Source organism: Cupressus sempervirens, chromosome 11 (genome assembly GCF_028749045.1).
Source record: "Cupressus sempervirens isolate cs-2001-9-10 chromosome 11, ASM2874904v1, whole genome shotgun sequence".
In the NCBI taxonomy this organism is placed as follows: Eukaryota; Viridiplantae; Streptophyta; class Pinopsida; order Cupressales; family Cupressaceae; genus Cupressus; species Cupressus sempervirens.
In genome coordinates this window covers 713,492,769-713,506,981 of record NC_143128.1, presented here as the reverse complement: position 1 = coordinate 713,506,981, position 14,213 = coordinate 713,492,769, and the positions used below count along the sequence as shown (strand labels likewise).

The window sequence follows — 14,213 nt, the reverse complement described above, 5'->3', positions numbered from 1 at the left end:
AGGATATTTTGTGATGATATCTGGTTATTCTGTATTTGGACATATACTCTGTTTATGTTTATATGTTGGACTTGTCAGATATTTACTTCATTCTTGCTTTGTGATGTTTTATGCGAAAGTGAGTGATGTAAATGGATTATTTCAGTACAATTAAATTAATGGTTAAATTAGGTGATTTAATGCATTTATTGCTTCGGCTACATTATTATATGCAATTTCACTTGATCATGTTGTTTAGTATGCAGGATTTATGTCCCTGACAATGGCACATGGTGTTAGTGATTTAATAAATCCAGACTCATTTGCATTATGTGATTAGACCTGTGAGTGTGTATGTACATTTAGAGGTTCACAATTGTCACGAAGGTTATTAAGAAATTTTGTGATTTTTGGTTTAAGGGAATTTTGGGCTTTATCTTATTTAATTTAATTCTCGGCAACTTTGCCGTAGTTGAATTCCAATTACTTGGAATAGCCTAATTTCGTTTGGGTGGATTTACGGTTTAACTAGGTGACCTAGTTAATTAACCTAATCCTTTATTCACTCGAAAAGTGAATGTATATCCAAAAAGGAATTTTATTCCTCACTTCTCATTTTTTGAAATAGAAATTTGAGACCAAATTCCAAATCCTCTTCAAGAGGAAATATTGTTTTGTTTGTTATAGGAGCTACGGACGTGGGATCGTCAGGAGGTCGGTCTCGTTGGATTCAGCTCGAGAAGACCTTGGATTGCCGTGACTTTGACAATTTCTGCGAAGTTTTTATTTCACTATTCAGATTATCATATTTGCCCTTTTGGTTGTCAGGTTGGGCTCTCCTGTTTTACTATTTCAACTCTATTTTTGCTTGTCGTTTGTTAGGAGGTTGAGAAATAGTGTTACCCTTCGTTTTTGATTGCTAGCTCTACCCAATAGGGCGGGTATGAGCATTTTCCTATTTCTCGGAATGGGATTTGGGGTTTTGCACTGTTATGTTGGTCATTTTTTCATATGGGATTCAAACTTGATTTTTATTGGATTTCTGTGGCTCATTTACGCGAGGGTAGAATGTGTTTTATTTTCGTGGGTTTTTGACAACATTGGGTTTTTGAGGTTTTTGCCTCGATTTGTGTGCCACTCAGTTTTCTCGAGTTTTCTTGGCATGGTGTTCATCGTGATAGATTATCTGTAGGATTTCTATCTGACCACTATTGCGTCTTTATGTTTGCATTGGGATGCGTGTCACATCCGTACTCCCGAATATAGGCCAATTGAGTGATTGCTTACTTGCGTCTTTTGTTTCTCATCCAACCCTTGTTTAGTCTTGATTTTTTCATGTCGTTGGTTGTGCCCACACACAAGCACATGCACGTGCGTTTGACGAGATCTTGCAAGACCCAAACTTTCGAATATAGGCCGGTTGAGGGATTGTTCATTTGGGGTTAGGTTGGGAACTTGCGTTGCCTCTAGGCACTCATTATGATATGAGCATGGGTATGTAGGGTAGACGTGTGGAGTGGCTTCTCTCGTATACCCCGGTTGTTTTCTGACAAGGTAGTGTGAAGAAGTTTTAACAAGTGATAACTAAATTAATAAATGGGTAATAAAACTTAACTCAGATAAGTGAATGCTTGTACGATGTCTCCGAAGGCATGGTGTGATGGTTTCCTGAGGCATTCGTTCCGCACCAATGTGATGGTTTCCTAAGGGATTTGTACCGCACCCGATTTAGCTTGGGCTTTCCGATGCCAAGCAACTTACACTCCATACATAGTTGACCCATAGAGTGTTTGAAAAAGACCTGTTGTACTTGCATTCTCTCATGATCTTGGTTTCAGTCCTCTTTACTGTCTGGCGTGAGTGTTAGCCATGGACGTTTGTTTTATGTGTGTTTGTGGTTGGATCATTATCTCCATTAGCATGGCGGAAATGGGCCTACGGGTTCCACATGGTTGGGAGGCGTAGCTATCTATACCATTGCTAGGGACCAATGTATAGAGATAGTCTATTTCCAATAGAGAAAGATGCTTGATGTTCACTTGGTATTTCGGATTTCCGGAGTATGTTTCCTTGCGATTTATGCTTTAAATGGAATGCTTGGATATCGTGTTTAGATGATATTAGTTTCATTTGATGCATTCCTTTATTAGATATTATAGCATATGGTTAGATGATGTGATTCACTACTAGTTGGAGTATTTATGTTTTGTTGGATTAGCATGTTAGATCTTCTTGTTCTTATGATGTTACTTACATTGTAGTAGTAACACCCTCATAAGATAGCTTCGACTATCTAGTTGGCAATTTGGGATGTTACACTCGAGGGATGGCTAGGGCCCTTGAGGTCTCATGATGTTATTATGGTTGGAAGGAACCGAGCACAAGTTCAATTGTGTTGTGCTTAGATGTTTATACTTTCCTTCATTTGATGTTTGGTTTATGCACATGTATGTTCATTGCGATGTTGTTTTCCGTATGATTACATTAGATGTTGTGGATTAGATGTTAGATGTATTTGATCTCTTCAATGCTCTCGAGTGATCATTCCTCAAATTACGTGGATCTAGTACTCCCTGGTGAGGAGGTTTCTTGTTTTTACGCTTTTTCCTTTACTTTTTGGTCATGATGTCAGTTGTTTTCTCGCATGGGAAGGACAGTTTCTCGCGCAAGAATGTACTTCCTCGCACCAGCATGTACTTCCTCATGGGGAGAAACGAAGTCTCCGGCAACATGTGCACTTCCTCGTGTGCACCTATGTAGTTCCTCACGCACACCTATATAGTTCCTCTCACGAACTAATGCACTCACTCACATCTGGTAATGCATTCTCTCACGCGTAGCAGTGCAAAGTCTCACGCGAGATTGGACACCATTGTTTCCTCGCATGAGAAATAGTGGGACATTTGGGCTTGGCGAAGGAAAGTTTGGAAGTTGGTTTTGAACACCCTATTGGGTTTCACACCTTCATAGTTCAAAACAGATTTTCTATGGGGTTTAAAATATATTGTTTAAGTATGTTACTTGAGATATATTTTAATATATGCGACGATTCATTTGAGATAGGTTTCAAACCTATCCGAGTTACACTATAGATTCTAAGAAATTTCAGGACTTCGGGATTTCAGACTTAGCCAAATTTCAGGATTCAACATGGTGTCCAATAGATGAGTGGTTGTAACTTTGAGCCCTCGTCTTGTATGTGGCCATTGTTGGTCTCTGTGTAAATCTTGATTATGTTATGGTTAGTTGGAAATGGACTTGTATGTTTAACCATGCTAGGAACTTGTTCTTTGGGGCTTAAAAAGAACATCTCTCCTTATGTATTCTCATGATTTGTGAGATCATTGATTTTGAGTTGGTATAGTGCTTGGGGATCTTTGGAAGTGCTTTTTAGACTTCTGCTGGTGTAAGTGAGCATGTGAGCTTAGCCATGTTCCCTGTTTTATTATCTTGTATAAATGTTGTTGTTGGTAACTTATCTTTTTAAAAAAAAATATATTCAGTGCATGTTTTATCCTTGAGTTCCAAGGATCTCCAAGCGGGGCATTACATACAGAGCTTCCGAAAACAATAGTTTGCCTATGCTGGTACACTTTACACTGTACCATAAACAAAGTAATAGTTAAAGGTGTAAGTAATGGAGTTTTGTTGCCACAAGGAAGACATTGTGTTGATTATGCGTAGTCTAGTTAGCTAGTTAGCCAAGAGCAATTTGGAGAATGCAGATGGTGAATTATGCTCATTGGTTTGAAAATGCTAACAAAGGATGAAGAGCAAAGGGGGTTGTTTGAAGCAGTTTTGAAAACCTGCGCGAAATCAAGGAAGGCATACTTCAGAGTCTTGTTTATGTGGATGATTACCATGTTCGAGGAAGATGATGTCAGCATGACCTAGGTAGCAGGTTGATTGAATGAATACTTTACAAGGCTTTAGTGTATTAAAGTTTATAAAACTGTTGAAGAGGCCCCTTTGTAATGGTAGTACAGGTGCAATTTAAATGTAGTTGATATGATGGTCCTTTAAGATAGTTGAATTCGGACCTTTATGCTTTTGTATATCTAATTACATCAATAAAATATAAAACTTATTACCAACAGAAAAAAAACACTGTACCATAAACTAATACAAATATGGTACAACAAAAATATAGGCTAGCAATGCTGACCAATGTAAGGAAAAAGAAAAACAGTTTATTGTGTTTGATTCTTGACATGCTGCTAAAATTAACAAAACCCGTTTTTAAAAAAATGACAATAAAATTTAAAACAAAATATTAGAAATTTCTAAATATATGAAATGGAAATTGATTTTTTGTCATTAAAACACCTCCACCAACATTCAAAAGTATTTGTGTTTTTAAGGGAGCAATTAAACTGCAGCTTTACTCATTGTGAGTTCTACAGCATTCCATCTACAACTTCATTGCAAGTTGTGTTGACATTTGATTTCCATCTAAAGTCTCCATCATCTGCACATTCTTCAACCACTTTGTACGGCTCTTCATTTTCATTTGTCTAGTTCTACGAGGTTAATAAAATTTGGGTGTATATTTTTATTAATTTTATAATGTTCTTTAATGTTTGCATTTATGCCATAGTTTGACATACGCAAAGCCAAATTATGTGTGTTGGCTTTAGTCTTGAATTTGTATTTGATATTTGTAATATTTGCAATGTTTGATGCCTGGCAAACACTGTAATATTAAAAAATTAGTAGTCTGCAATTCTTTAGTATATGTTGCATTATAATATTTTTTATTATTATCAATGTGGTTAGTTTAGGTTTATAATCTTGTGTATATATTTTATAATGTTATAACGTAAGATTATTTTAATTTAAAACAAATATATTTTATAAATCTTTAACAGTGTCTATGATGTAGGCCTTAGAAAAAAAAATTTAATTGAAGACATTTTAATAAATATTTAAAATATACTACACTGAGTAAATCTTTAAATATTCAACAGTTCTTATTTTGTATTTAAATTTACGTTTGTCTCTATAATAGGTTACAATTAATAATTTAAAATTACACTTTTTTATTAAATTAATTACCAAATATAACTTCTATAAAAAAAAAAATTATCTTAAATAATAAATATTTTCTATTTAAATATAGTATTTAGAATTTTGCAGCCATTATTTGTCCATATTCCATTTACAATTGTTAAAACCCCAAACTAAAACTTAGAAAATTATGTTAAACATACATATATGTATTTTTTTATGAATCTCTAATCCAAATGAACCCAAATCCGATACCATATTTGTATCCACATACGTGCAACATTGTATAGACATAGAAACAACATATGTCTATCCAATAGTCATTATGGATGTGAATGTTAACATAATTAATATGCTATTATCTATGAGTTGTTGATAAGATCTATAATGGATGAAGTTCACATTGCTATGGGACCTCATATCAAATCAACGATTTCTTGATTGATGCCTTTTGCTGAGTATGTATTTTTGTCAGAGTTGTTGAGAGTTTTTAGGTCACTGTATGCCAGGTTACAAGGTTCAAGTTCGTTTGGACACAATTAAATTTGGATGAAGTTATGCACTAGCAAAAAGTTCACAATTTCATAAATATATATATATATATATATATATATATATATATAGAGAGAGAGAGAGAGAGAGAGAAGTAACTAACCTTAAATAAATACAATTTTTTTGTTTCCTCAAATAGAGGACTAAAAAGTCTATTTTAACAATGTATATATATATATATATTATCAAATTTAAAAATGCTCGTAAATGGGCTTCGATGGGTTGAACCATCAACAGGGGCTAGATGTGAGGTGGTTTGGTCAAGACCGATCAAAGGAAGGTGAAAAGCAAATTTTGATGGAGCATCCAAGGGTCTTCCTTGTAACTTTGTTGTTAACGACTTGACGCAAGGAAGGTTTTCAGAAAGTTATTGGACTTGGGCTAAGGTTCTTTTTTAAATGCTCTATATTGATCAAGAATGTAATGAGCCTTCAAGAGACAGAGTGATAGTTATAGTTTGGGGTGGTTGGCAGAAACTTTTAACCTTTAGCTTGATGATGTAATTACACTTAACTTTATTAATAAAATAAAAAAATCTATTAACTAGAAAAGAAATTATAAATTAATTAAATGTACATATTTAATAAACTAAAAAATAATATTATATAAATAAAACACATTATAAATCGATAGTGATAATAACACTGAAAATTAAAAATTAGAGATGTACAACATGGCACTACGATAATTATTCATTGAAAACACTATATATATATATATATATATATATATATATATATATATATATATATATATATATATATATATATATATAACATAAAAGTTAAATTGCAGATATACATTGCACAACTCAACAAATACATAAATGCCAGTTCATATTTGTTTTCTCTAAATGACATGGCACTCGCTAATACTTTGCTCGATGGATCTTTTGTCACCTAATATTTTGATCTCCATGTGTCTATGAGTAGTCCTTCATATCTTTGTCCAGGGAACAATGATAAGCACCAAACTAAGAGGATTAACGCAATTAGCTACCGAAAAATGCAACAACAACAAAAAACATCCAAAGAACGAAAAAATACAGAAACTCCTAAAAATATTTTCCAAAAGACAGTACTAGGTATATATCTATAGAAATTCCAGGCAAGTTTCAACAAATTCTTTATAAAGTTTTTTCAAGTTGTTGAATTTCCAACCTCGTGGCCAAAATTTGGCAAACCCTGTGACTTAGACTGTATGTATGGACTACTCAAAATCTTATTGCTTGTATCATTGATGCCTTGTAGTCAATTCCTTAGATGCATTTATTCACAGAAGTGGGTTATAAAAAGGGCATTCCTATTCAGAATTTCACATGGAGAAAACCCAACTACCTTCTGTCAGGTGGCAGGTGGTCTCATTTGAGGCTGTCCTCCAACTTCTTCTGAACCTAAGGAGTGTCAATATATAGCAGCTTCTAGTCCTATGACAGATGGCAAAGATGATGATTCCTTTTTAAATGATAAGGATTCAATTCTAAACCCCAAATACATTCTGTCAGGTGGCAGGGTGGCCTCATTTGTGGCTGTCCTGCGTCTTCTTCTGGGTCTAAGGAGGGTCAACATATAGCAGCTTCTTGTCCTACGATAGGTGACAAAGACGATGTTTCCATTTTAGGTGATAAAAATTCAAATCCAAACCCCACATACCTTCTGTCAGGTGGCAGGGTGGCCTCATTTGTGGCTGTCCTGCAAATTATTCTGGATATAAGGAGGATCGGCATATAGCAGCTTCTTGTGCTGTGACAGATGGAAAAGATGATGTTTCCCTTTTAGATGATAAGGATTCAATTCCAGGGGGTAGCAGCTACAGCATTCACAGATGTTGTACAATCTGATTCAGAGGAGTTGGTACAATAACAGACTAGGTTATTTTATTGATCCTTCCTCAATTCAGCAATTGCACAGGCTAGAGTTTAACTTACATACCCGTGTGTCTCGCATGTTTCTACCATTCAGCTTTTTAGTCTATCTTTTGTCATTGATTAGAATTTTCTGATCTATTCAAATGGAATATACCTCAGACAGAGTGTTTAGGCTCTGTTATTTGTAGCTTGTCTCAAATTTATATTTACTGTTTTTTAGGGATAAAAAAACAGGTCTTTTTAATGGTATTTTCCAGACGTGTGCATGACCATGGTATTCAAGGGTAAGACCCCAATAGAAGCTCTAACTTGATATTCTGAAAGAACATATATAATATGCAATAGATCATCTATTCAAATTGTTTCTGCATTTAGAGAAACCTTCGATATTTTTGTCGGGTATGCAAACCCATTTACCCTAAGATAAAATCAGAAGCACTAACTATGAAAAAAAAATTAAGGCCTAAAATAATTTAATAAACTCTATGTACCTTAAATCAGCCATTACTTGTACTTTTCCTCCATCAGCATGCAAATCGTAGAAATTCAGCTTTGCTCCTGAGCTCCTCTTACTCATTATTCTCCCTAAAATAGAAAGAGTACTGTTATAATACCCACAGAAAATATCATTAAGATTGGCAGTGACAATGACAAAAGAGAGGATGACAACAATGAAAATTGCAACTCTACCAACCAGCTAACGACACTTCTACATTATCAAGATGTTCTCCTTTGCCTATATTCTGATAATCTCTTATGAAATCAGGAATTGAAAGATTGGCACAAAACTTGTGGGGATAAGGATTCACTCCAGTGCTTTTCAGTGCAGCCAAAGCTTTCAATCTGTTTTCAAGATATTGCTGCACAGAGAAAACATATTTCAGTTTGGTGAGTAATTCTCACTTATGCAAAATACAAAGAAGGTTCTCCCCTAAAATTTCTTCGAAACATTGACAGAGGTAACCATGTTAGCTCTTCTCCATGGAAATGCTGGGGCTGCTCGCTAAATTTCATCATATTGCAATTACATCACATAAGGTATTCTTCACCAAGATTCAAAGGTTCTGACAACTAATGTACAGTTCTTTCAACTCTTCATCCCATTGATTGTTTAACCTAATCAGTTCCATCTTCCCTTCATAAATATTGTAAAGATTCTAATATTTATTGTCCAAATTTTTCAACAGAAAGCACTTCAAGTATCAATTATGAGGAGCTCATATAAAATCTGAGCCTTCAATTACATTATAAGGATGCACACCCTGTGTGTAATGTTTTTCCTCAAATTTTGGATTGGTTTTCTCAAGAAAAAAGAGAGTAAAATATTCTGGCTGCTTCCTGGCGTTTTGTGTGTATATGCTGTGAACAAGAATTTTAAAAGTATTTTGTAAGTAGAATGACATTATAAATATTACTTTTCAGGAATTGAAACAAACCGTAGGATCCATATCCTCCTCTTCATGGTCCAGGACTTGATGCTTCTGTGCATTCACACTCTGTGCAGCTGCAGCCTGCATTAATGAAGCAAGAACACCTTAAAATTAGTACAGGTAGAATTTTGTTTCTCAAATAGTCTTAGTAAAAAAACACATAAGCTTTATGAAAATAGAGAAAGAACAACAAAACAAATGGAGAAACAAAAAAATAGAATAAAAGACTTTCAATCCATGGATAAATTTATTTTGCAATGGGATGGAAATTCAATAAGTAAAGGTGCAAGCTATTTTTTCTTTCATGGCCAAGCCAACGAGACCCCTCTTGTGAAATTCAATTAAGGATTTATTTCCATTTACCTGACAATTTTTTCCAAACTCTGCATTTTGGTTTCATGGCCAATCCAGGAATTAACAAAAAACGATAAATCCGTAAACATGATTTATGATGTCAAGACCAATCGAAACATTAAATAGGACCTTATATACTAGGGTAGAAAAGTTGTACTGGGCTCCTAAACTCAGCAGATGAAGCCATGCGTAGGCAGACAGAAGAAGTGCAACCTGATAACTAAGTGCCAATCTATAACTAATCTCAGGAGTAAAACACAATACGAATTGTGTATGATGAAAGAAGAGACCTTATAAGGGTTGCATGAAAGAAGATACCGATGAAACCTGTCTCATGAGATGCTGGATATGTGTATGTGACCTTTGATTGTTATCCATTTTGATAGCCTATGATGTTTCCAGAGATCCTACGCAGAGCATTTTTATGGGCGCTTTTTTACTATTGCTACTCTTTCACAAATTGTGACAGAATATATGAGATTCCCTAAAAATATGCATATAATTATTGTAAATTCTACGTTCTCCTAAGCATATGATGCAGTGCATACACTCCCTCTTTTTTTAAATAAAAAAATTCACCACCCACTTAACATTGGTAAAAACTTGTCAATCCTCAAATTGCCCGTAGTCCTGCGATTAACTACATCAAGCTACAAAACCCGACTTGAGCTCAATAGAGACTCTAAACCCCTTGATGTCACCCAACAAAGTGGACAACTTGAATATTTAAGAAAGGCTGCTAACCGCATTTTCTCCAAAAAGGAAAATGCCCTGCAGAGATCATTTCCAAACCTATTATACACATAACAAACAACTAACAAGCATTGTCGTCGACAAATAAATGCAGCACATTACCTCTAAAAAGCATAGTTTTACCATAAATGATACATATCAAACAATTAATAAGCGGTGTCGTCAAAAATATACAGAACATTACCTTCTTCTTCTTCTCCTCTTCCTTCCGGAGCCTTTCTTCCTCCTTCTGCTTGAGTTTCGCTTCCCTCTTTAGAGCGCTGAAAAAGCGAAATCAATTGAATACAGGTAAGATCAGAAAAAGTTCTCAATATAATATGTTTGCAATCAGATAATCGAAAAATTATAACATTTTGAGTAGAACTATTCGGGGAGATGTAGACTGACTTTTTGCTGGGAGCTTCTGCTTGTGGTTGTGCTGATGAACTGGGTGGCTGGGGCACCGCTGAATCTGCCGTCGTTTCCATCTCGTTTTTTCCTGTTATTTCCTCGGAGATAGCCTCCCCTCCGCGGCAGTCAAATGGGTGTGGTGAAGAACACCTGAGTTGCAAAATGGCGCTTCAACTCTTCTCGCGTCGCATTAAAAGTATAGGGTTTTAATCATCAAGAGACCTGGGTTTAGAGTCAATATTAAATTGAATGAGATTGCTTGAGCCTAAAGCGTCCTTAATGTGAGACAGACAAGCTAAGCTGGGAAATCAATGGTTGATTTAATTTGTAGACAGTACAGGATGATATTAAGTTATCTCAACCGTCCAATTTGGTCGTTTATTTTCTCGTTCACTGTTTTTTGCATTTCCGTTGATTTTGTCTCCCGGCTTTTTGGGTTATTTTGGCTTTAATTTTGACCGGCCGTTTTCCGCCGTCATCAGCTGTGCTGTTACCGCATGTTAAACATTTGATAGGCGTTTCTACCTCCACCTCACCAGCGGAGAAAAACATGCGTTTAACTAAAATTCCGCTTTGATAGGGTTCCCAGCATACGGAATAGGAATATAGGAATAGAAATCTATCCGGGTTTTTTATTTCGGGAATACAAAAATGGAATACGTATACTTATTTTCTGTTTGGTTCACTCAAAATTTGATAGGGAATATGTATAACTTATATTTGGTTGTGCAAAAGCGGAATTGGAATAAGATTTTTTAATTGTTATTTAAATTTTTTTCATTATACATTTGAATGAGTTAGATTATTTTTACAGAATTTTTGTTTTTATGTTTTTCAATTTTTAAATTTAAGTCACAAAGATCACATATACATCATTTTGGGTGATTCAAACATGATTATATTAAAACAATGAAATTTTTAACCAAATTCTTCTATTAATAAAACATTTTTAAAAACACCATTTTTCCATTAAATTCAATGTGAAACCTTTTTGTTCCTTATGAAAAATAAAATCCTCCATTAAATTCTTTTTAATAAAAAATCATTCTTTCCAATGTAACAAATTCTTAATCAAAACTCAACTGTCCAAAATAAGGAAACATGACGAAACAAGTTGTAACGCCCCGCCAAGGGACCCAAAAGAATTAACCTAAAGTTTTACTAAGTTTACTAAACTTTTTTTTTTTTTTTTTTTTAAGTAAGAATGTATAACATACACATCAAACACATAGTAGCGGAAGCAATAACATGTAATCATCAACAAACATACATCACAAGTTACATTCCTTAAGGATCCCAAGACGTGGAGTCACATTTAAATTTAATTAATTCTAAGTCTAACAACTACCACATACATATGAAAGAATAATCAGAAAGTCCAATGTCCATAATATACATTTATTCTGAATGCCTCTTGGCAAATTAATTCGGAATGCTCAATCATCCACTGTACATGTCACAGGGTATGAAAGGCTTAAAAGAATATACATATATAAAGATAAAGATACATCATCTTCAATTCCATGATACAAAGTACAGTAAAATAAATGAAATTATATACCATACATGATACATCCATCCATCGTAAAAAGATAAAACATCCACCATAAAATCTAACCATTCATCATAATAATCCATGAACAGAATGATGGTATAAGCCAATAGTAATACTCCAACCACGGTGTCTCGGATGGATCTCAATGGTAAGAGTAAAAGCACTACCACCCGACCGCGTGGAACCTAGATGGTCCACTCCCACCGCGCTGAGGAGATAGTCTCAAGTCCCAAACGAGGTATCAAAACACAAAACACAAATACTCTCTAAGTCTGAGAAATCCTAAAAGTATACTAACTCAAAGGTTCAACAAAGATAGACATCTAGACCCAGAGGCACCACAAAGACACGTAGGAAACCTACTATGCAAGCGGGAAAGTGTCATCACATGAATCACATTGGAAGTTACTCGAGCAATCCCTCAAGAATCTCGGGTCCCCAGTAATCCTGCGGCCATTAGTATCCTCTCGTACTGACGAGGCATACTATGGAATGCAAGGTCGCAACCAAGCGTTCTCTCTACCCCATCCTAATCTGTAGTAGCACTCAAGGCATGGGAGAGAACATACAATTATCTTATTAGGTTCATTTAAGTCAGTATTTAGGTGAGATGTTTTCACTTATTAAAACAAACAACTTACAATGAGTCATCCCCAGAGCCACTTCGGGTCTCTCGTCCCTCATTGCAAGCCACTTCCCAACACTACACATAGATAACCTACCCTAGGCTCATGAAATCACAAAACACAAAATATCACCTCAGCCCTATACAAGCGACTGGGAAGCATCAAATGATAATCATAATGATCACAACAGTTCTCTATCAGCAAGTGAAGGCATCTATGATAAGTCACAATATCTAATGGTTCTCCAATGAGCAACCAACAGGTATCCCAATAATAGATCACAATATTGATCAAAGACTCCAGAATGGTCAAGTCAAGACATGTCACAACATGACATCATCAAGAACATAACAAACACTTCAGTCCTCTCAAGCGACTGAAAAGCAATCCAACTATAACTGACCGAGACTCAAAAATGGTTATCCAATATAACTGATCGATGACTCAAAAATGGTTAAGTCAAGTATCTTATATACATACACTTCAGCTTCACATCAAGAAATTGGAAAGTAATAACAAACAGTAAATACATCCATCATAGAGCATACTATTACATTACCTTGGTTGGTTTGAAAAGATCGAGAACAAATCATCATAACCTCACATTCACAAACCCCCGAGCCTCTGGTAACGACCTAGGACTGGTCAAGCTAATACAACCCCAAGAACCCCAAAACACAAACAACATACATAAAACATAACATAAGTATCAAGTTTTGGTTTGATTGATAATATACTATTGAGTTAATGTAATGTTTTAGTTTTAGTTTCCAGGTATGATTCAAGTTCAAAAGATTTCTATAAAACTCTACAAGTTGACACATTCACTTGTTCGAATGAAACTAAAATTATCCTCCCATCGTGTTGTAAATCAATTTTCTACAATTAACCACAAGATAATTATTCACTTAACTTATCAAAATAATAACTATTGGTTATTTTCTTTTATAAGAAATTCCAGCCTAATCTAAAACAATACAATAACTCTACAATTTTATTAAATAATATCCATTATTAATTAACTTTAATTAAACTAATTAAATTAATTAATAATTATTGATCTAAAAACTTATATTACTATCTCCATTAATTATCAATTTATTAATATTTGACCAAAAATTATTAATAAATTAATAATTACAAAAACTATATTAAAGTGCATTAATATTTAAATTAACAAATAATAATAAAATCTATCAATAACTATTATTAAATAATAATAAGATTTACTTATTAATAAAGTATTATTAATTAATAATAAATTTAAATTTAAAATCTATTAATAAAAATTATTAAATAATAATAAAGTTTATAAATAAATCATATTAATTAAAAAGTTATATTATATGACTTTTAAAACATTAATAATACATAACAATCGTAATAAGTTTATAAGTTTTTTTTTTAAAAAAGAAAACTTTAAACATTCCAAAATATCTTATACGTATAAAGCACTTTTGAAATATAAAGCACTTTTTAAAATTAAAAAAAACAAATGCGATTTAATGAAATCGCAGGCTGCCGACTTAATAACATAGCCGTTCGGCCATTTAATGGTACGCATTGCAGGTACATACCCTGTGATTACAAGCCCACCGCCGACCAATGGGAGGTAAGTTTTGTGTGTCTTATATTATTATATTTAATTTTTTTTTAAAAGAAATTTGTTTTAAATTAAAACTTTAAACAATTTTCACCCC

The 14,213-nt window shown here is 34.0% G+C and overlaps 1 protein-coding gene across 2 annotated transcripts in view; it reads right to left on the bottom strand.

Annotated features, from left to right (window-relative positions):
• LOC149531673 (lysine--tRNA ligase, cytoplasmic-like) overlaps positions 1–10,649 on the bottom strand; it is an 84,959-nt gene extending 74,310 nt beyond the window's left edge. Inside the window, exons 1-5 of one of the 2 annotated variants that reach the window (XM_089810282.1) lie at positions 10,330–10,649; positions 10,127–10,202; positions 8,842–8,916; positions 8,100–8,265; positions 7,897–7,990 (exon numbers count right to left, since the gene is read on the bottom strand). In XM_089810282.1, coding sequence (XP_089666408.1) covers positions 7,897–7,990; positions 8,100–8,265; positions 8,842–8,916; positions 10,127–10,202; positions 10,330–10,409 — 491 coding nt within the window. In that variant the 5' untranslated portion in view covers positions 10,410–10,649. The remainder of the gene's footprint in view (positions 1–7,896; positions 7,991–8,099; positions 8,266–8,841; positions 8,917–10,126; positions 10,203–10,329) is intronic. The other variant, XM_089810281.1, reaches the window with a different exon arrangement.
• Positions 10,650–14,213: the final 3,564 nt, after the last annotated feature.